Source organism: Heterocephalus glaber, unplaced genomic scaffold (assembly GCF_053883595.1).
Source record: "Heterocephalus glaber isolate CG9 unplaced genomic scaffold, H.glaber_assembly_v1.0 deba00001067, whole genome shotgun sequence".
NCBI lineage: Eukaryota > Metazoa > Chordata > Mammalia > Rodentia > Bathyergidae > Heterocephalus > Heterocephalus glaber.
Window position 1 is genome coordinate 2,900,174 of NW_028258187.1, and position 22,084 is coordinate 2,922,257.

General features: G+C 50.4%; 1 protein-coding gene and 1 non-coding gene across 5 annotated transcripts in view; both read left to right on the forward strand.

Moving 5' to 3' along the window:
- The window catches only part of Rab3gap2 (RAB3 GTPase activating non-catalytic protein subunit 2), a 61,831-nt gene that overhangs the window by 26,102 nt on the left and 13,645 nt on the right, over positions 1–22,084 (forward strand). For 3 of the 4 annotated variants that reach the window (XM_013066518.3, XM_004867400.4, XM_013066517.3), the window contains exons 8-19: positions 3,040–3,139; positions 5,419–5,517; positions 11,070–11,218; positions 12,023–12,102; positions 12,218–12,307; positions 14,112–14,251; positions 15,605–15,821; positions 16,226–16,369; positions 16,519–16,598; positions 16,822–16,886; positions 19,914–20,004; positions 21,522–21,649. In XM_013066518.3, coding sequence (XP_012921972.1) covers positions 3,040–3,139; positions 5,419–5,517; positions 11,070–11,218; positions 12,023–12,102; positions 12,218–12,307; positions 14,112–14,251; positions 15,605–15,821; positions 16,226–16,369; positions 16,519–16,598; positions 16,822–16,886; positions 19,914–20,004; positions 21,522–21,649 — 1,383 coding nt within the window. Of the gene's footprint in view, positions 1–3,039; positions 3,140–5,418; positions 5,518–8,767; positions 8,954–11,069; positions 11,219–12,022; positions 12,103–12,217; positions 12,308–14,111; positions 14,252–15,604; positions 15,822–16,225; positions 16,370–16,518; positions 16,599–16,821; positions 16,887–19,913; positions 20,005–21,521; positions 21,650–22,084 lie in introns of those variants that run through there. The other variant, XM_087209859.1, reaches the window with a different exon arrangement.
- Positions 7,400–7,530, forward strand: LOC147828476 (small nucleolar RNA SNORA36 family). Its single transcript, XR_015450765.1, has one exon. It is a non-coding gene; the product is annotated as a small nucleolar RNA SNORA36 family (small nucleolar RNA).

The window sequence follows — 22,084 nt, forward strand, 5'->3', positions numbered from 1 at the left end:
GGTGGTCTCGGGTGCAGAGCAGCTGGCCCTCCGGGTTTCTAACTCCTCTGCAGGATGTGGGGAGGGTTCTGAGGTATGGGGGGAGAGAGGACAAGAACAGAAGTCACTGATGAAGCAGCCAGCAGGATCAGTTAGTGCCTCGAAATGCAGACTATTAAAGAGAAATGGGTCAAGAGTTGTAGGGACTAGGGAAGGGGCATGTTATCAGAACCTCTGTAGTAAGTCTCAGTCTCTTGTGAGCCACGACAGCACAAGGCGAATTAATTAATATATAGGGAGAAAATGAGACTTAGAGAAGAAGCTGAGCTTTGGGCCTGATCAGTGCCACTTGGGGCGGCAAAGACCCAGACAGAGCTTGCCACACCTTTATTTAGAACATCAGCAGAAACAAAAGTAGTAAATGACTCAGAGGGTACAGTGACTATTTTAGAACAATGAGGAACTGTGCAGAGGGAGATTTGGTTCCTCCCAGGATGTCTCCAGCTGGTGTGGTCCTGCCCTGGAGCATCACAGCATCACAGGACCATTGAGGTCTTAGCTATGACTGAAGGCGAAAATGGAGTTATGTCTGGACACATCATAGCTGGCCTGTAGACAGGAAAACTAGGCCCTAATTGTGATTAATTATGAAGTGATTTTTCCCCAAAATCATACAGAATTCCTCCTGACAAAGAGTGACACTAACAGAGCGGGAAGAGGGAAATAAATAAAGGTTATGAAAGGTGGTTTGGAGCACGCTGATCTCAAAGCAGTGGCAGGAAATGAAATGAAGACACAAGTGTCAGGTAGTGGGTGCAGAGCTGCTGTGAGGCCAGACTGCAGGTGGAGATGGTGATGCAAGTCCTGGGTAACAAATCCTCCAGGTAAAGGTGGGGGCGGCAGAGCTGCAGCTGGACACTTACGTCTCAGTAATGGTCATGACAGGGAGAGGGGAAGACAGCAGTCGGAGGCAACAAAGAAAGAGTGGTTAAACCCGAGATGAAGAGCTGTAAATGCAAGGTGTCTCTCTCAAGAGCCGCTTCCCATCTTCCACACATCCCCTGGCTGGTGAAGGTTCATTACCACTCTAGGCCTGGTGGAGTCTGTAGTACTGTTAGGACTGATGGAGAAATCACCTGACACTGAACTATCTGCTTGTGGTTTGCTGTACAAGCCCAGAAAATCACCTTTGAGCTGGACACCGCACGTGGACCAGAAAGCCTTTGTGTGGCTCCGGGTGCCGTGTGAGCCCCAGACCTGGCCCAGGCCTTTGTGTGTCAGCGCCGAGAGCCTCTCACTGGCCTGCTTCCTGTAGTCCAGGCCTAGCACAGGCCCCAGGAACCATCTCCTCCACGGTGCTGGGTCAGGGTGCAGTCAGGGCAACCAGGAGTCCTGCAGGGAAGGCTCCTGGGGATAGGTCAGAAGGCCCTGTCGCCCCTGCATGAGAATCTTGTCACCTCACAGCAGCCTCAGGCGAGGGACTGCTGGTGTCTGTGGTAGTGTTTTCTAGGGAAGTTGCTGGTCTGAGTGGTTAGGTCCCTCTGTCTCAAGCTGGTCAAGCCAGGGAGGAGGCCCCTCCCTGCACACATACTGTGTAAGCGTGCATGCCGCTCCCTTGCCTGGGTCCTGCTCCTCGTGGCCCAGAGTCCCTTTTCTAATAGAAACAGCCAGCAGTTAGAAGAGGAGGGGGCAGGGAGGCCTCCAGAGAAGAAATGTCATTGGCCCCAGAGCGTGAGAAAGTGTTGAGCCTTCCTGGTCGAAGAGTGGAAGGTCATTGACACCTGCCACACTGGCAAAGCTGAAGATCCGCAGAACTGGTGGTGGCAGTAGGAATAGGCACTGTCACGTTATCGGGGTGTAGATTGACGAGCACTTGAGGCTGTGTAACAGTAATAGGTTCTGTGATATTCTGGGAGCTGGCAGACTCACTCAAAGGAACTGACAGTGAACTACTAAAGCGGCACCCTGCTAATGGGCGAGGTAGAGACAGAAGGATGTCTGTCGCAGTGATGTCTATAATACTGAAAGATGGCCATGCCTCACCCGTGGCTCGTCCTGTCCAGGTCTAAGCACTTAGGGTCACCGGCGAGTCTAGAGTGGGGCTGGGAGCCAGAGAGAGCCTGGTGACTCTGGTCCCACATGGTGCCCCAGGGACGGGGTCGAGGACTGAGCACTGCAGAGGGCCGAGGTGTTGCCCTCCTTCCTGCTGAAGCAGAAGCAAACGATGGTGCCAGGCGTCCACGCCAGGTCTCACCCTGGGTTTTCCTCTAAACGCAGTGGGAGCTGTGGGGTTTTCATCAGGAGAGAGGTTCGGTCCCCGTGCTTCTGAAGGTGACACTGCTGTGTGGCTTGTGGCTTGTGGAAAGCAGGGACAGAAGCAGGAGGCCAAGTGAATGTCCATTGGGTAGAGCTGGTTAAGTAAAATTGGGTACATAGCTGGGCACAGTGGTGGAAGGCTGAGGGAGGAGGATTGCTTAAGCCCAGGAGTTCAAGGCCAGCCTGGGCAACATAGAGCAACCCAATCTCAAAAAAAAAAGAACATTGTAAATCCAGGGGAAATAACGGTTTGCTTATTTACTTAAATGGGAACATAACACTGGCACTATTGAGCCATAAAAACACGCAATAAAATATGGCGTGGTATAGTCTCATGTCCAAGTGTATGAATATATTTGAGAATGTGCATTGGGACGCGTCTGGGACTTCAGGTGAGCTTTCTTCTTCTTGTTATTGTAGTGCTTGTATCTGTGCAATGACTTTTAATTTTTATGATACTGAAAAATTTTTTGTTGGCCTTCCAATCTGTCCTGAGACCACTTTCCTACCATTTACAAGAACTCATGTTTTAGAATTTTAAGTCTTTGGCAGAGGCATTCTGGAATTAATTTTCCATTTGTTTTTATTGTCCTGCTGCCTGATACTGCTTTTGTGTTAGGCAGTCACGGTATTTTACTTTACATTATTCCTGATTATCAGGTATTTTTAAAAAACAGCTATACTTATTTTCCAAACCTGCTTAAGAAAAATTTATAATTTTTCCCTTTCTCACTTCCTTAATAGAGTGAAGAACTGAGTATCTTATATCCGGCTGCCATTGTGACCATTGACGGATTTAGCCTTTTTCAGTCTCTTCGTGCCTGTAGAAACCAGGTAGCAAAAGGTACTTTTTTGGCAGGAAATACTAACTGGTTGTGATGTTATCTTATTGAGTGTGACCTGGTTACGGAATTAGTCAAGTCTTCTGAATAAACAGGGCCTTCAGCTCCCGACTGCTGCTGTGGACAGGAGCCTGCATTGGTGGGTGGCTGCTGGGTGATGGAGGTGGGGTAGAAACCAGCGCTGTCTTAGTAGGGACAGCCTGGGGTTTCCTCACCCATGGGGTCGCCCTCGTCGGGAGAAGGACTCGCACCTGCTCAGACAGGAGGTTGGCTGCAGCTAGCACTTCCTCACCCGACTGCAGCTGTCGGGCTGTGTGCTGCAGTCCTGTGACTGCACTGCCTCCCTCGCTGAGCCCCAGGGTGTCCTGAGCAGCGCTGAGAGCCCTGCCAGGAGGGAGCATCGGCCTTGTGCTGCCAACCCAGAGCCCTCAGAAACGGAGGAAAGCTGGAGGCTCCCAAACACTGCCCCGTTAGAGTAACCCTTCCTTGTCCCCATAGTTTCTGTCCCGACCCTGTTGCACCCTTGGAAGAGGATGGTGTATTCCATCAGTCCAAGAGGCCATTGGCTGTAAGGTGCACTGGTAGGTACTCTGATGCTAAGAAGAAAAACGTAATAATGCTAGTGAAATACACACCATTGGTGATGTTTAAGATGTCAGTTGTAGAGATGTTGAAATGCGAGGAAGAGAAGACAAAGTTCAGTGAAAGTCTCGGGAGCGGCGCGTACGTCCTCTTTCTCTCCGGGACTGGGTAGGAGCCTGGCGGCCCTTGGTTAACCCCTCGGCACTGGAGATAGTTCCCTGAATTGAACGCTTTCCTTGGGATATGTTTGCTACTCCATAAAAATTTCCAAATCCAGATCGACTGTAAGATGCAAAATAAACAATTTCTTCTAGGGAAAAAATACACCATTTCTCTTGCAGTAGAAAATTTTCTGTTCATAGTAGGCTGTGATTGATAAAATTCTGAAGTTTTGGACCTATGGTTCTTTTTAGTAGTATATGCTTTTTTATTAGGTCAGAATATTTTTGAATTTTATTGCTATATTCATAATCTTTTAAATTGCTTATGTTTAACCTACCGTAAACGTCATTTGTTTAGTCACCATTTATTTAAAAGTCACCATTTAAAATTTGCCATAGTCATCATTTTAAATAGGCACCATGAATTTAAAGTAGTCACCATTAACATGTGATGCCCAAATAGATTGGCAATTTTCTGTAGGTAAGAATTCTGTTATTAAACTAGAAATGGCTAATGCTGTTACAGTTGGTATTGTTGGCCACCTGCTCTTCACAGGTTTTGAATTCCGGTGTATTGGTTACATAGAAGACTGTGGAGTCAGTTGTTTTGCCTCCTAGGAAATCAGGAACTAAGCCACTTAGTGCTCTCTCATTGTAAGTTGCTCTGCAAAGAATTATGGTGACTTAGAAACAGATGGTTGTGGCATTTATTGGACAATTTAGGAAAATTCTTTTGGTCTTCCTATCAAATCTGCAGTGTTTAGAGAATTATATTTTCTTTTATTAACTTGTACTTTTCTTAGTGAAGGAAGACTTGACAGTCAGAACTCCACCGTGTTCACTGTGAACATGGAGCGTACTGAGAATGGGCCTTGAGTGACTGGCCTGGTGTTAGCTGTCGGTTTCCTTCCGGTACTCAGTAGACGGAGGGATGAGGCTGGAGGCTGGTGTCTCCGTTACACCTCTGTCCATTCCGGCCGTGGTGACCAAAAACATTTTTGGTGGGGTTTTTTTGGTACCGGAGATCAAACTTGGGACCTTTTGCTTGCGAGACAGGCAGTGGAACCACTGAGCTAAATCCCTGCCCCTGGTTTCTCGTTTTTTGCCGAGCAAAGCCCGGGTTGCTGCTCCCAGGATTTCCCGCCTATCTCAAGTGGGAGAACCTGGCTGCCTGGCATATGGAGTGAAGTGTGGATCTGCCTCCATCTTTAGTGCTTCTCTAGGATTTTTAAGTCTTCTGGAGTTACCTGGGTCCCCAGAATCTCCTGAAACAGCCTTTTAAATGTTGGCATTTTTATACCAATTGCCATGGCAGAAACCTGTTCCCTTAGTTTGCTTCTTTTTTTTGTTTGGTACCGGGGACCAACTCAGGTCCTTGCACTTGCGAGGCAAGCGGCAGAACTACTGATCTAAATCCCTGGCCCATTTGCTTCTGTATTAGTTGAAATTTTAGAATAACAAATATTATGTGTTCAGTTATTTTTGTGGAGCTTCATTTCATCCATTTCAGCAGGAATTGTCTAACTTTTGTCTGATAGCTGCAGCATCAGGCAGCGAGAACATAGAGCCGCCGCCCTTGGCGTATAAGAAATGGGGTCTGCAAGATATCGACACCATCACGGACCACGCCAGCATTGGTAAGCTCTTCCTGCTGGACTTCTGAACTTCACTTCTTATGCATTGTGACTGGATAGCTCATGTCTTAGAAGCGGTCATTTACTCTTATGTGAGAAAATGCATTTCCGGCTGGGGGTTTCGCTCAGTGGCACCATGTCTGCCTCGCAAGCGCAAGGTCCTGAATTCAATCCCTGGTACCAAAAAAAAAAAGCATTCACTTTAGTGAGACATTTGGAATTTACTTCAGGCTCAGATCATCAGAGCCTCATGTCTTTAAGAAACAGCTTCAGTTTTAATAGATTTACTTACGCCCTGAGCCAGCAGTGTTTCAGTTGCTCCCTCTTTGACTTAATTTTCTGTAGGTAGTTATTTCCATATAATGACCATATAAATCAGTCTTTTTAAATGTGATCCTTAAAGCAGCAGAATACAGCCAAAAGCAGATTTCTCCCACCAGCCAGCGTCTGAAGGCTCTTGTGTGAGGCAGGCACCGGGAGCACAGCCGTAAGCAGGCGTGGCCCCTGCTACCTTGCAGAGCCGAGCCCAGCAGAGCCCAGTGTGGGGGAGGACCTGTGTGAGAACAGCTGCGGCGCTGCGACAGGGCGGGCACAGAGGGGCCGCCCAGCACTGGGGCACCAGGGAGAGGAGCTTGGCTTTGATGGGGTTGAAACAGTGACGCAGAGTGGGCCACGAGGAGTGCGTGGGAGGCGTTCCAGCGGGCGGGCTCAGGCGAGGGGTGGGCACCGTCGGCCAGGCTGGAGCGAGGCGTCCGAATCTGCAGCCCCGTCTTCCCCGGAATTGCAGCCCAGAGCTTCCTTTGAGCTTCTCCCAGCAAAGGTGTAGCAGCCCCCGCCACAGTGGGCTACCTGAAGAAGCACTGGGTGGCCGTGCTGTGGCTGGAGGAGAGGGGTCAGGCCTGGCAAGGACAGTGCTTAACCCTGGCGGAATAATGGGCTTTGAGTTAAGGAAGTCAGAGTAGGGCGGAAAAGACAGAAATGGGTCTGACAGCTTCTGTGTGTGTTTTCTGTCTGTGTGATATATGCTGGTCGAAAACGCAAATGGTGCCCAAATGTACAAAGAGAGAATACCCTTAAGCCCTGCTTTCCAGAGGTCACCCTTGGCATCCGTAAGCACCCTTACAGACGTCCCAGTGTGTGTGTAAATGTGTGTGCAGTGTGCGTATGGACACGTGAGAGATAGGCTCTCACAAGTGGGATGGTATCGTGCCCGCTGCACTCCAGCCCTCTTCCAGTCAGGGCATCGTGAAGAGCCGTGCACATGGCTTTTCTAAAGGTCCGTCTCATCAGCCAGATTCCTGATAAAGACAGATGGCACCCTTGAAAGAAGGAAGCGAGAGGAGGAGACCCACCAAGGAATGGCTCCGGGTCCCCAGGCTTCCCAGTGCCACACTGCTACCACAGCTGGGTGGGAGGAGACTCGGGCTCGAGGCAGCACCAGAACTCGGAGTCAGGGCCGCAGAGCAGGGTGGCTTCTGCTCCTGAGCCACAGCCAGCTCTCAGGGAGGGACCCGGGAAGTCCACATCTGACTTCACTCTCCTTTCTCTCTTGGGTCGCGCGACAGGCTTCCCCTCTGTGTGAATTCTGCCAGAAGTCAGCCTCAGCCTTGGAGACGGGCCAGGGGAGGATGCAGGACAGAGGCCCTCAGAAGGTGTTTGCCCTCAGGCCCCGCTGTTGTGCACTGCACGGTCCTGTGGTAGTTCTTACTGCTCTGTAATAAACCCCCATTGGCAGGCATTCAGCCTGACTAGTTTTTCAATAACATGAAAATGCTGTCTTCAGAATTCCAAAGTGTTGGGCTGGAGATTTAGCTCAGTGGTTCCGCCATCTGCCCTGCAAGTGCAGGGACCCAAGTTCGATCCCTGGTACCAAAAAAAAAAAAAATTCCAAAGTGTTGAGTTCAGTTCAGGGTATCTTCCCTGCTCTGGTAATTAAACTTTGGAACATTGGAACTGGCTAGGGAAAGTGCTTGGATAGAAATTGTTGTTCTGTTCATTTATCCCCAGCCTACAGATGCCTGTATGTAAAGGTGTAAGGAAGTTACCCAGCAGATAAACAGCTGTAATGACTTAGGGTCAGAATCTGTGCTTGAAACATAAAGCAGACGGAACCCCTACCCTGATGAAGCGTGTGTCCCTGTGGTGGAGAGACACGATAAACAAGTAAACTAAGTGAGCAGATGCAGTATTGTCAGAATGCTGCTGTAGTAGGTATTGCCAAGACATGAGGCAGAGAGTTCTGTTAGAAGGAGAGTCCCTTCTGCAGATGGAGGGGAAAGGGCTCCGTGGGGAAGACTTCAAGGGACGGAGCTTGGGGAGAGAGCGGGAGGAGAGGTGTTTGGTTTGTACTTGCTGAGTTTGAAAAACAAGAGAAAGGAAAGAATGTCTTAATTTTCAAGGCCTAGGAGGAAGAGTGACGGTGGACAGATGAGAGGAGGGTGTTGAGCATGCGTTCAGATGAGAGGACCAGGTGGACAGGTGGAGGTGCTGGGCTGAAGGTCATGGGAGGTTCTGATGTGGACTTGAACCGGCAGAGAGCAGGTAACTTAGGGGAGTGCCAGAGATGGAGGAAGGGAGATTGCTGGACCCAACAACATAGGGCGCTCTGTTGACGCCGGATGTGAGCAGCTGAAGTGGAATGATGAGGATGAAGGCCAGATAGGGTAGCTTTAGGCTTAAGAGTAAGTATTCCTACTCCCTGCTCTCAAAAATCACCCAGAAAACCCTACAAATAAGTAAAATCGCAGCGTCTCCTTTTCTTTAAAGACAAGGTATCACTGAGTTACGCAGCCTGAGTTCAGACTTGTCATCTTCTTCCTCAGCCTCCCCAGCAGCCAGGATTCTTGCTGTGCATCGCCGTACCCTGCTGCGGTCTCCATTTTCCTCTCCAGTTAGGACCTCTTCCTTGAGCTTTGTGTTCATTTTTCCAGCTCCTTCGAAAACATTTCTCAATTCCAAAATATAACAACCACAGTTGGGTTCTTGACTTCTTCCCATCAAACTGGCTCCTCCGCTTTCCTTCCACCTCTTCCCTGTGCTGTCTTCTTCCGGGCCCGGCCAGGCCCAGGGCTCTCACTGCATCACACAGGGCTTCCGGGCCCGTGGACTCACTAGCGTCTCCCACTCCCGGCCTCTGTGCTCACTGCTGCCTCTGCCCAGGAGGCTTTGCCCAGCCCCTGCCTGGCTTCTCCCAGTCCTCACCAGGCCCTCTGTTCACTGCTGCTCTCGTCAGAGAGGCCTCTGCCACTGGCACAGGCCTAGGGAGGATTCCGTGAGGTCGACCATGAAGTTCCTGTGTCTGGAAGTGTGGAGAGACCCAGTGTTAGGAGAAACCCTAAACGACATGGTACTGACGACTCCAGAAAGCACTCGCAGCTGAGAAGTGTAACCACAGCAGGAGGCTTAGCAGGGACACTGCATCAGTCTTCATCCAAACAGTGTGAGTTTAAGAAAAACCTGAGGTGAAGTGCATTGGAAAGATTGGCGCGGGAGAGGGCTGGAAGTGGACTGTCACCGCAAGCCCGTGAGAACTGCCAAAGTTGGTGATGGCTGCAGTGCTCTAGAGGAGCCAGCGGCATGTAGCAGGGTGCAGGGCAGAAGGGCATTTACGTCGTGCTGCAGGGAGGGGTCAGCGAGAGCTGCCCTGGGAGTGCGTGGCCGACGGGGAGGACGTGGGTCCGTGGAGACTGCGGCCTCACGTGGAAACCCGTGTGTCCTCTGTCTCTGGCGGTGACAGGCTGCAGAAAGCTGAGGTCAGCCAGGTTTGGAGGGAGCCAGGGGGAGTGTGCAGAGGGAGCGGGGTGCCGGGAGTGGGGCATTGGCGAGAGAGCAGCCTTGGCTGGGCGGGAAGGGGAGTTGCCACGAGCAGCTTGATAATCAGGCAGTGATGGGACTCAGGAGGCGAAACTCAGTAAAACCGCAGGATCCTTGAGGGCCTCACTAAAGTGGCTGGGACGGAGAGCTAGGTGTCAGAGGGTGCTGGACGCGGGGTCACGGGACATGCCGCGCATGTGGCAGAAGCTGGGTGGGCAGTGAAGGGTGGCGTGGGTGGTGGGAAGGCTAGAGCAAGGCAGCCGCTCCCGTGGAATAGCTGAGGGCCGGGCCGGGCCTGGCCGCTCCCCTGATGTTCACTGTGTAGTGACGAGTTGTCTGCTGGACATCTTACAGCAGCTTACACTATGCCCTGGGTTGCATGGGAGTATACAGAGGAGCCCTTTTAAACTGAATATCAGTTTCTATGCTATCATTTCGCCCTTTGATTTTGTCCAGGCAGAGGCAGGCAAAAGGGAGGCAAATTTATTGTGTAGTACACACTGTGTGTACTGAATCTGGAATTCATGAAGATGAGACAGGCATCTTGATCTTTTAAATTAGTCCATCATTTACAAGGATTTATTTGATTAGTTTAATGCCTAAACCCAAGGAATAGTTTGCTTATGAGTTTACTGGAAGAATTTCCTTCCCCAGTTCTCCTCAAGAGTAATGCACATTTGGGCAGTTTGGGGCCGAACAAAGGCAGTGTCTCCATGTGGAAGTACATGGCGCAGTGACGTGAAGGAGGCGAGGCCCTCCGGGGGTTTGTCTCCATGTCCCCTGTGGCCCTCTGTGAAGACGTCGCCATGGCCATGTGTGCTGCAGTCTGGCACCAGGCCTGCCTTCTCTCCATCTCTAAGCTCATGTTCCCCTCCTCTGGCCCCCGGGCGAATCGAAAGGGCAGGCTTTTCTCTGCTGCACGCAGCAGGAGGATGGCAGCATTCGCTCTGTAGTGTCTGCCCAAGAGCCCTGGGGAAATGCAGAGCAACCTTCACTGTGAGGCAGGCTGGGGACCTGGGGACTGCAGAGGGTGCTCAGCCTGTTCAGGTGGGAGCGTAGATCATCACCTCCTCTGGAATGCAGCGAGATGGCACTTAATAAAGATTTGAGAATACACATCCCCTTTGTCCCCACACTTCTGTTCATAAGAATTTATCATGCAGATAGACTTAAACAGGTGTGCAAGAACATGTTAAGGATATTATATAACGTATTAAGAACATAATGTGTGTGTGCGTGCATATAATATGTGTGAAGGCGTATGTGTGAACACATATGAACACATGCCAGAGGGTGAGAGAGCCTGGAAGTCTGCGAGTGGATCCCATCAGTTATGGGGTCCAAGGAAGGAACAAGTGATTGGGGAGACTACAGACTTACAAGCTCATAAAGAAAAGACCAAGGGACACATCTGGGTCTCAGGTGTGCTGTCATGTGTGTCTGCAGACCTCTGGCGTAAAACACTGTCACTTGTTGCATCCAGGAAGTGAACTGGTAGCTGAGAATACAGGTGGTTTGTACATTTCTTGTACCTTCTGATTTTGTATCTGTTCAGACAGTTGATATTTCAATTTTGTTTTTGTAATATTTTATAAGGCAGAGAAATTATAGATGACAATTTTAATATTTATGAATATTTTAATGTTGATTTTGTAGTTTTAAAAATGACTTGAGTCTTAAACTAAACAGCATGGCGAAATAAAAATGTGACATAGGACACTGTTGCATTGTCTGCATCCCAGGTGTTACGACCCTGTCCCCTTTTGATCAGATGAAGACCGCCTCCAACATAGGCGGGTTCAATGCAGCGGTCAAAAACAGCCCACCCGCCATGTCGCAGTACATCACTGTCGGCGCCAGCCCCTTCACCGGCTTCTTCTATGCACTCGAGGTAGGAGCTCCATCCCTCCCTCCCGCGCGGGAGCCTCCCGGCCACACCGGACATGTGGATTCGGCAGTGAGGCTTTGGAAAGACAAAGCACTTTACATTTCTGCGTTTCATTTAAAGCTGAAACGAATCACATGTAGGCTTCATGTAAATTCCTTGGTAATCCGAAGGTTTTGAAGTCAGGGTGAAACACGGGTGTTTCTGGAGCCCTGCTCTCTGGCAGCAGATGCCAGTGCAATAGTCAGGAGCTGCTTGCATCAGGCACGAGGACTCGGTGAGTGAGGAGCTGGAAGATGAGCAGCTGCCAGCTGCTGCTGATGTCAGTGCTGAAAACTGCTTCCAAAGTGGGAAAAGTTAGTGCTACCTCTGGCAGCTCTTATTTCTCACGTAAAAATCAGCCTTCTCAGAATTGTCCAAGCTGTCTTCTTACTTTGTAAAAAATACGTACTTACTTAAAAAAAGAGAAAAGAGCCAGCTGTGTGTAGATAGCACACCTATAACTCATCTAGAACAATGTCTTCTTAATGGGATAGTTTTAACATTTAGTTTAGTTAAATTACAATTTAAAGAGAGAAACCCTGAATATAAAATAGTCTGTATACTGCTAGTGATTTTATTTTAAAACTAGAGAGTTAAAAGTTTTTATTACATTGCAGGTAAAATAAAGGTTTTGCCATCTTAAAAAGCCAAACTGCTAGTGCAGGCTTCATAGCTTTTCAGGGCATTCTAAAGTGTGTCTTCTTTGGTAAGAAGCCTTATTTCTTTGTAAGCTCCTAAGCTGTCTCTCTCACGTGTCCTGTTTTTCAGGGGAGCACACCGCCACTGTTATCACATGTTGCACTCGCAGTTGCAAGTAAACTCACTTCTGCTTTATTTAATGCTGCCAGGTAATTAACCAAACACTAGCTAACTTTATATGGTTTGGTTCTAGCTTACATTTTGATAGCCTCAGCTGTGAACGCTTAAAGCTGTAGTTATGTTCTAAATTTTCTTCCTATTCAGCGGTTGGCTTGGTTGGAAAAGTAAGCACGAAGAAGAACCTGTCCAAAGGCAGAAGCCAAAGGTGGAACCAGCTAGCCCGTTAGCCGTAAGGCAAGTCTCCCCTGCTGCTCCAAGCTCAGGATTGGAGGGGATGTGCTGTGACAGCTGAGCGATCCCAGCTACTCTTCAGGCTGAAGCAGGAGGATCGTGAGTTCGAGGCTAGCCTGAGCAACTACCACGAGCCTGTCTCAAAATGAAAAATAAGATGGCTGGAGATCCACCGGCATTGGAAGAGCACCCTTGGGCTCATCCCCAATACCACAGAGAAAAGAAGAGAAAAAATATATAGAAAGGAAGGAATGTAAAAGACAAAATGAGTCATTCCCATCACACTGAATCCATGCTGCGCTAACTAAATATTTCTTTGATTTGGCCAGGTTTAGCTTAAGTGCCGCAGCTCTCTCTGAAGAGGTTAGTTGGGTCGAGATGCAGCTCAGTGGTAGAGTGCCTGCCTAGCGTGTGTGGAGCCCCAGGTTTGATCCCCAGTGCCGCAAAGTAAATAACTGAGAGGGCTTGGGAAGTAACTCAGCATGGGTTCCGTACCACCCAGTACCACCCTCGCCCCACAGAAAGGGAAGAAGAAAGAAAGGCACTAGGCTTCTGAGAAGCATCTGTGGGAAGTCCAGGAGGAGTGGCTCTCGCTGCCTGGTCACCGCCATCTCCCCGAGAGCAGGTACCCAGGACGCACTTGGGCCTGCTCTGTAGCAGACATCTGTAGACTTAGCCCACGGTGCTGGAAAACTAGGGTGGTGAGGGCTGTTAAGTTTCTCTTCTAAAAAGTTGAGTTTTAGGCAGCATATGTCTCAGTGCTCTGCAAAACACAAGGTGGTGGCTTCTGGTTTGCTTCAGTTAGTGCATTCATGAGGGTTTTTACGATGGAGGGAGACATGAGTTTCTTGGTTTTGTTTTTATTTCTTATTATCTAATATAAAGTACAAATACTCTCCCTCTTTTTAAAGATGTTCTTTTTTTAATTTTTTAAATTCTTTTATTGGTACATTTTAGGTATACAATATGTTTACATTTATCATTGGGTGCTTGAACCTGTATTAAAGATGTTCTTTAATGGTAGAAAGCCTACTAATTGTTAATAAAATTTATTGAAGTTTATCTTCTGAGATTTTTATCTTGTTTTAAAATGTTATAATATCTAACATGTCCTAAATTCACTCAGCAATCAAGAAATTAGCCAAATGGTCCTTTGTAGCTCAGATTTAAGTAACAAAAGCTTAGAGACTCCAGGTCCTCTGTTCTGTACCTTTCACAGTTCTGAGAAAGTTCTTTATAACCAGTGTAGTGGTGGGCACCTTTAGTCGAAGCACTTGGAGGGCTGAGGCAGGAGGACTGAGAGTCCAGGGCCAGCCTGCACACAATAGAGATTGTCTCAAAGGAAAAACGGTTAACTATAGACCAACAGCAGTTTGGCAGTAACTATTTAGAAAAAGGAAAGTTCTTGTTTTAGGCAGATGAACTGGTATCAGCAATAGTGCTACCCATCAAAAGAGAATAGATTAGGAACAAGAAAAAAATAGAAAGATGCTTGCTGGGGAGCAGAGCATTCTAAGGTTTAATTGGCTGTAAGAGCATTTTCTGCCTCTTATCAAGGAAACAGTAATTGATGTTCTCTAAAGATATATAATTGTGGGTATCTGTTGAAAGCCTATATAGGATTGTGTTTTTATTCATTTTATATATTTTATAATGCAGATGTCACATAGGACTAATAAATTATTAATCCAGATAAGGTTCATATTTCTTTATGTAAAAACAGATGCAGTCTGTTGGATTATGCATTTCATTATTGTTTCACTTGTTTTAAGACTGGAATGTGATTTTTATTTTCTTTTACATACAGATTTGGGCTTCCAGATTCTCGACGCCATGGTGAAAGCATATGTTTGTCGCCGTGTAACACATTGGCAGCGGTGACAGATGACTTTGGCAGAGTTATTTTATTGGATGTAGCTAGAGGAATTGCAGTGCGCATGTGGAAAGGTACTTTACCAGTCCTGAGGACCCTGCACTGGTTTTTTTGCCCCAGTAGGGGGCGGTGTTTCACCCTGGGTGTTTGCGCTTTCTCTTGCACCTGAGCTCGGGTCGGGCGCATGGCTTAGCAGTCATTGCTGAGTCCACTCCTTTGCTCATGTCCTGGCCGTTCAGCTCTCCCTGGGCAGGTTCTGACCTCAGTGCAGCCCCCCTTGGGCAGACCTCCTCCCACATCCAGAAGGCCAGTAAAAGGCGCCACAGTCTCTCCATGCTCCTGACTTTACCTGCACACGCCCTGGTGGGTGGTCAGTTGGTCACAGTGTCGGTGCCGGTCCTGCTGGGGACACATCTGTGGGCCCCTCTCCAGTTCGCAGGGCGCTCCTGCCAGCCCAGTCCATCTGTTCCGAGAGCCCCGTGCCCTCAGCTTCTCCTATGGTAAGGCAGCCAGGACTCACGAGCTGGCCGCGCGCCTGACCCTGGGGGAGACTTGAGAACGCCAGTGAGCCACACTGCCCCCGAGTGAAGCAGTGCCCTCTAGGGAGGGAGGAGCGCACGGCAGCAAACTGTCGGGCACGGGTTTGTGCAGCACTCTGGCCGGAAGCCAGGGCCATGGACAGGACGGGGTGGGCTTGCCTGGCTTAGTGTGGAGAGTAGTGGCCTCGAGAGGCTTGGGTACTTAGTCCCCGGATGGAGGCTCCATCACCCTGCCACGCAAAAGCTGCAGGGGCAGCAGAGTCCCCTCCTGCCACACGCTCTGCATCCCAGGAAATAAGTTTGAGAGAGCTGTGTCGCGCCTCCTTGGTGCCATCTTCCCACAGCGCCAGGGCTGTGTCCTCAGTGGGACTTGTGCATTTGGCCAGCAACACACAGCTACGCCCACTGCCACGTCCACACGGCGACTGCGCTGGCCTGGCCTGTGTTGGCAGGCACTGCCGTCCCTCCTGTGCTGCCTGGGGCCCTGTGAGGACAGAGAACAGTGAGGCCACCTCTCCTGTCACACACAACCTCCTTGGTCACTGCAGCAGCTTTGCCTCTGGCCGCGAGCCACCAGTGGGCTTCAGAGGCAGGAAGTGGATTGGATCTTTCGCTTCTGTCCCAATTAGGCCTTTATTTTAAAGGCAGACCTGGTCATCTTCCAGAGAGTTTTAGAAGAAGGGAATCCCAGAGAGAAGGAAGGGAATGGGAGTGGGGTAGAGGAATGGAGGGGCTGTCAGGGCTTCAGTGCTAGCCGGAATGTTGGTTACCTCTTCTGTGTAAGATGTTTCACACTAAGACAATAGTGTACTTGTGTAGCTTTTCTGATGGGCCGAGGTGGTGCCCAGGTTGCTCGCTGCCTAACCGGCTCCCTCTGCTGTCCCCAAGGGTACCGAGACGCGCAGGCCGGCTGGGTGCAGGTGGTGGAGGACCTCCAGGAACGAGTGCCGGGGAGGGCGGACTGCTCCCCCTTCAGGAGCGGCCAGGGTCCCAGCCGGGTGGCTCAGTTCCTCGTGATCTATGCACCGAGGAGGGGCATCCTGGAAGTGTGGGGCACGCAGCAGGGACCTCGCGTGGGGGCCTTCAACGTGGGGAAGCACTGCAGGTGAGCACGGCCAGGGCGCGCACCGTCAGCTGCCCCATGTGGGCTTTGAGAGCTGTGACTCCTCTCCTGTAGCTTTTCCAAGTATTTAATAACAAGAATTACCACAGAGAAGCCAGGCAAACTCAGTGCAGCCGCCTACCCCTTCCTCACGCTCAAAGGCACACAAGGAGAGGTCCCTCAGCTCTGCTGAGGCAGCGCAGGGCCGCGCTCTGTCTGCCACAGAGCCTTGAGCTCACTTTGTCCATCTGGAGCCCTCTCAGTCGGCCCTGCTTTCCCTTGGGTCGGGCCCAGGCTCAGGAACGCTCCTGACTTGAGGAGAAGATGCACTTTCCTAGTGGGGTAGCGGTGCCTCTGCCCTCTTCCTCTTTTAATGTCTTCACTGTATCGGTGTGTGCTGTCCTTAGGCTGCTGTATCCTGGCTATAAAATCATGGGCTTAAACAATGTCACCAGCCAAAGCTGGCAGCCACAGACGTACCAGATCTGCCTCATGGACCCCGTGTCGGGGAGCGTGAAGACGGTGAATGTCCCCTTCCACTTGGCGCTGAGGTAAGGCGCGGCCTCTGTTGACCTTGCCGGGCCCTCGCTGCCTGTGGAGCTGGCGCTCAGGGTCACTGGGCCATGGCTTCAGAGTCCCATGGGAGGTGGGAGGAAGACAGCACCGCATGCTGCAGGGAGTCGGCCCACTGTTGTTTCAGTGATAAGAAGAGTGAGCGCGCCAAGGACATGCACCTCATGACGAAGCTGGCGGCGCTGCTGAGAGTGAGGCCTGGCCCAGGTAGGTGTGGGGACAGTGAAGGGTCCTGGTGGGCAACAGGCTCCGCCTTGTGCCTGTGAGGGGCGCTGTGGGGGGGGCGGTCGTGGCACACACCCTCGACTGGGCCGGGAGCCCAAGCTGCAGGCTGACAGGGTGCGCCCGTGTGCCCCACTGCCTGAAAAGCGAAAATTCTACCTTGACTCTTGTCGTGAAAAGTGAAAGTTCTCCTTTGATTTTCTTGTAGATTCGGTTGAGACGGAAATAAAGGAGTTAATTCTAGATATTAAGTACCCTGCAACCAAAACTCAAGTAAGTGCGTCTAATATGGGAGCTTTCCCGCTGGGTGGCTGAGGACGTCGCTCTGCACCGATGCTGTGCCGCCCTTCGGCGTCCTTCCTGTGCTCACGGGCCAGCTTTGCCTGAGTGGATGTGTACTCCGTTGCTAGATAGGGAATTGCTGCTGCTTCCTGTTCCTTTTCCAATAGTGGGGATTGAACCAGACCTTTGCACTGAGCTACATCCCTGACCTGTTTTATAACGCTGAGACAGGATCTGGCTAAGCCCTTAAATTGCTCAGGCTGGGCTTGAATTTGCAGCCCTCCTGCCTCAGCCTCCCACAGCGCTGGGCTTGTGCACCCCACACACAGCTGGTATGGGCTGCCTGGACTGTACTAGTGATGGGAAACTGTTTTTCAGAATACCTACTAACTGGCTGGTGCACGGTCAGCTGATACTCGTTGATGTCCCTGTGCACTGTGAGCCCTGAGCATCAATAGCCTCGCCGCACGGTGTGGTCAGATCGCCCCTCCGCCAGGCGCGGCTGCCCTGGGGTGACCTGGGCGGTTCCTTCGCTCCCAGTCCTCTGTAGGCCCCTGGCAGTGCTGCTTCTGCCCACCTCCGCTTCTCAGGTGGCCTCAGCCCTGGACAGCTCTGAACTCCTGTGCAGGGCTGGGGCGGAGCCAGGTGGGGTGCAGATGGCGCTGTGTTCCCTGGCGCTCCGGGGTTTCCCAGTGTGAATGCTCGGGGGACCCCACCAAATACTTCCCGTTCATGACTCACAGCACTGAGATAGCGAGCGCTGTGGGGCTTGGGTCCCCTGAGCGCAACTCGCTGACACTTTGCAGAGGAGCCAGTCAATTATTTTGAAGGCACCCTAATTTACTACTTAGACCATGAAGCCTAGTAAAGCAAATGCTTCCAAGAAAAGCATCTCAACAACCAAAAAAATTCAAAAAGAAAAATTGATGATGAAGGAGTGGGGTTGTCAGAGAAGTTGGGAGGCCTTGGGAATGGCAAACGCACACGAAGCGTGTGGGAGAAGTGCCTCTGCCCAGCCCGTCTGACTGGAACAGAGCAGGGCTGCAGGCCTCTCTCCCCACTGGCCTGGCTGCCTGGGGCCAGGCTCCCCCAGCACTGCAGAAATAAGGGGCAGCCAGGGGGTCAGCGCTGCCCTTGGGGATTGTTTCTGTTGACAGACGCACATAAAAAGAAATAAAAATCATCCAAAGTGTCTATCTTCTGACATATTAATCTAAAACCGACGGCGATAGCATCCAGCAAGACAGCAGCCTGGCGGCCTTAGAGAGCCAAGCACACTCGCAGACCATGATGGAAGCAGGTCCAGTAACAGTATTACAGAGAAAACAAGTTCTGCGTCTCTCAGCTGCCTAAGAAAAGGTCGCAACAACTGCAGGAGGTCCTGAAAGCCCCTCCCAAAGCTGAGATACTTAACTAGTGCATCAGCTCTGCTGAAAACCACGCTGCCAGCGAAGAGGCAGAGAAGGGCCAGCCTAGTCACCAAGGGAGAGACAGAAACGGAAGGATCCGTAGCTCCTCTCGGCAGAGCAGAAGGCCCCACCCAGCCTGCCTGTCACTCCCCGGGGGAGGACACAGCGGAGTGAGGGCAGGGGGTCTCAAGCCAGGGCAGTCATGTGGACACAGCGGAAGGCACGAGTGGCCATGAGTACCATTTCCACAGGGAACGCGGAGCTTCTCATCAGAGCTGGTGCCGTGATCCTTTCGTGCTGTGTCAGTTATTTGTGTCTGACATTATACCCAAAATTACAGTTGAAGAGTCAGGCAGCTGTACAGTGCCACTTGAATACACGAAGAACAAGCCCTTAGCAGTGCTGGGGCTCTGTTACACTTAGACGAACATTTTTATGGATTACTAGGTATGGGGCTGGTGCCATTAGCAGATACTAGATTGTGTTGGTCTGAACATAGTATGTGTGCCAACGGATATATGAAGACTGCCATGCAGCATGATCCTTTTCTGGCAGTTACGAGCCGTTTACATTTCTCCGACAGAACCACATGCGGAACCGAGGATCCCTTAAATGCAGAAAAATCAGGAAAGAAATTGCTACTACATTCAAGAATGCAGTAAAACCTGGAAAAAAGACAAGTATAATTTTTAGGGCAAGGACACCTGCATTTCACCAGTACATTAAAGGAAAATGACACAAATACAGGATAAAATTACGTAATTGTTTGCCTGATGGATACACCTGTGATTTACATCTGTGCTGGAGAAAGCGCAGACCGGCTTTCATCCTCAGTACGGCGACACTGGTGACGCCCAGCGAGGCAGTGTAGGGACTCAGAGTACAGATGCTCTGACCCCAGCAGTCCCATTCTTGTATTACGTCGTGGAACAGCAGGCTAGGGAATTGTAGCCTAGTGAGAATTACCTTCGTGGGTTTGTTTTGTTTTCCTGCTGAGTCATGTATGAGAGTGAATTTTATTTAATATGCTGGAAAACCCAGTAGCAAACTGATCGTTGTCCTGCGACAGCAGAGGGAGGGAAGCATCCAGGTCAGGCTTGGGGTCCCAGAGCCCCATCAGTCAAAACCAGTGTAATGTGCCAGTGCACAAGGATGAGAGTAAACCCTGAGTCCTGTTTCCGGTGGCTGCCGCAAGGGCTGAGGGGAGATTTTGGAACTGCGGAATGAGAGCTCTAAGGCTGGGGGCCGGGGGCCAGAGGCAGGAGAGAGGGGACCCTGTGTTCCCAGTGAGCTGCCATGCCCAGTGTGGACAGCCCGTGTCACCCCTGTGGCCTTTACTTCCACCTCGAGTGGAGGCTCGTTCAGGCTCTGGCTCCGGGCGAGTAGCGCTGCCTCCGCTGATGTCTGGCCTCTGTCATTCACCGCAGCCGACCCGAGGTGAAGTGGATCACGCACTGCTTAGGTGCAACCTGTGCCCCAGGCCTGTGTGCCAAGCAGCGGACACAGGGAGCTTCCCTCTGAGATGGGGCCCTGAGGGTGCGGCGTAAAGGCAAAATGTACAAAACAAGACACTGCCTGATAATTACTAGACTTCCTCGATGTCTTCTAGGCTTTGGAAAGCATCCTGGCAAGTGACCATTTACCATTTTCCTGCCTTCGAAACATCACTCAGACCGTCTTGGACGTGCTAAGAAGCCAAGGTAACAGAGCCGCACCTCTCCCGTGGGCTGGGCACCTGGAGTTGCTCCAGTGTGGGAATAACCCGGTGTGCTGTGTGTGAGCGCAGAGACAGCGGCCTCCCGGATCTGTGGGCCTTCAGCGCTCTCATGCCCTGAGCTGCCTCTGCACGTGCTGACGCTGTTTCCTGTTTGGAATACTTTGTGTCTCCCCACTGCTGTGACAGAAGATAGCAGTCAGGGTGCTGGGCAGTGGTCATTCTGTGGGCTTAGGCTGACATGAAAGCCGTCCGCGATGGGACAGCTAATGATCACGTGCACAGAGCAGCCGGGTGTCCTTGGTGCCGTTGTCTCTGCCTTCCTTCACGGGCAAAGGCATTTTCTGTGAGGAGTGTCCTGCGAGGTCTCCTGAGCGATCTCGGGATAGAACGTGTTCGTGCTCGGAACTCATCTGTGTTGGGTGTGGTGTCATCCATTTCCCTCACGAACACGGTTAAGACTTCCAGAATCAAAGACCCTAGTTAAACTATTAGTTCTGAGCTGTCTGGTGGATTTTTACTGTTTAAGAATTCTGTTTGAGGCCGGGTGTGGTGGCACACATCTGTAATCCCAGCACTCAGGAGGCTGAGGCAGGAGGCCAGCCTGGGCTACCTAGTGGGTTCAAGGTCAGCCTGAACAACATAGTGAGACACTATCTCAAAAAACAAAAATTGGAGTTTTAACTCCATAGTCTTTGCGTCCAAACTATCAAACTTCAGCTTATTCTGAATTCCTAACATCGGTTAAATTGTAGCATGCAAAGTACTAAATTAATCTACTCGTAAATTTTTGCTTGTCATGTTAATTACATAAAGCCAGCTTTATATTTACTTATATTTTTGTTTAGTTGTATTTAAGGCAGGCTGTGGTGATTTAGTAAATCATAATGTGTTCTTTCAAGACTTCATCACCCTAAGGTTGAGACTCTCGTGACTTTTTGCAGCAGACTTTTGCTAACAGTGAACTCCTTAGTGTGCACAACTTGTTAGAAATACTTCTTTTAAAAAACACAGTTGATGTAGTGAATCCCATCTACTCCGGAGGCTCAGGGAGGAGGATCAAGTTCAAGGCCAGCCTAGGCAGCTCAGAGCCCATCTCAAAATGTTTAAAAAAAAAAAAAAAAAGGTTGAGGATGTGGCTGGCCTAGCACCAGGAGGCCCTGGGTCCATCCCCAGAGCGAGAAAGCCAGCCAGCCAGCCAGCGCGTCAGGGAGCTGAGTTCAGCCCCTCCCCTGCTGCACAAGCCTGTCGCCTGTGGTCCACAGCAGCCCCTCGGTAAAGTCTGTTTTCTCATCTTTGAAAGAATAAATAAATAAATAGAAAGAATAGTCTACTTATAAAGCCCTCACTCCTCAAAGCTTTAGAAAACATCAAAATGTACTAAATGAAATACTGCCTGGCACTGGGGTCCCGCAGTGCTTGTTGAAGTGCTGTAAAATCACCACAGGGCCATAAATGAGTCTGTTGGCCATGTCCCTCCCACGCGTGCCCTGTACCTTCCAGAGCGCGCATCTGTCGACGAAGGGCTGCTGCAGTTCTGTGCCAGTAAACTGAAGCTGCTGCATCTCTACGAGTCCGTCGGGCGGCTCAACTCCCTCGCTCCACGTTCCGACGCACCCTTCTCCGATGATGTGAGTAACCCATCCAGTATTACACACCCCATCGCCTCATTTGTTTGATTTGTAATAAACGAGTAGAAAACTAAGGTTTTCTTAAAGCTTACAGGTGCCTGTTCTTTTTTTTCCTTTTACTTCTATTAGTATGTTTGCAGTCACAGTGATTCCATGCACTGTGGGGATGATACCCGCACCTGACACGTCTCATTTCCCTTCTTTTTCCCGCCTCCACCACTCCTTTTATTTCCCCAGCATCGGACTCAGTTTGTCTACAAACCCTTGTAACGTTACTTACCGCATATACCCATTGGAAAGCAGGCTGACAGGCCAAAGAGCACGCCAGAGCACTGTCCCAGCCAGGGTGCACTTCCACATACCTCCTCCACACTGGCTTATGATGCCTTTTTCTTTCACTTTTTTCCCATTATTTGTCTTTTATTTTGTGCTTTA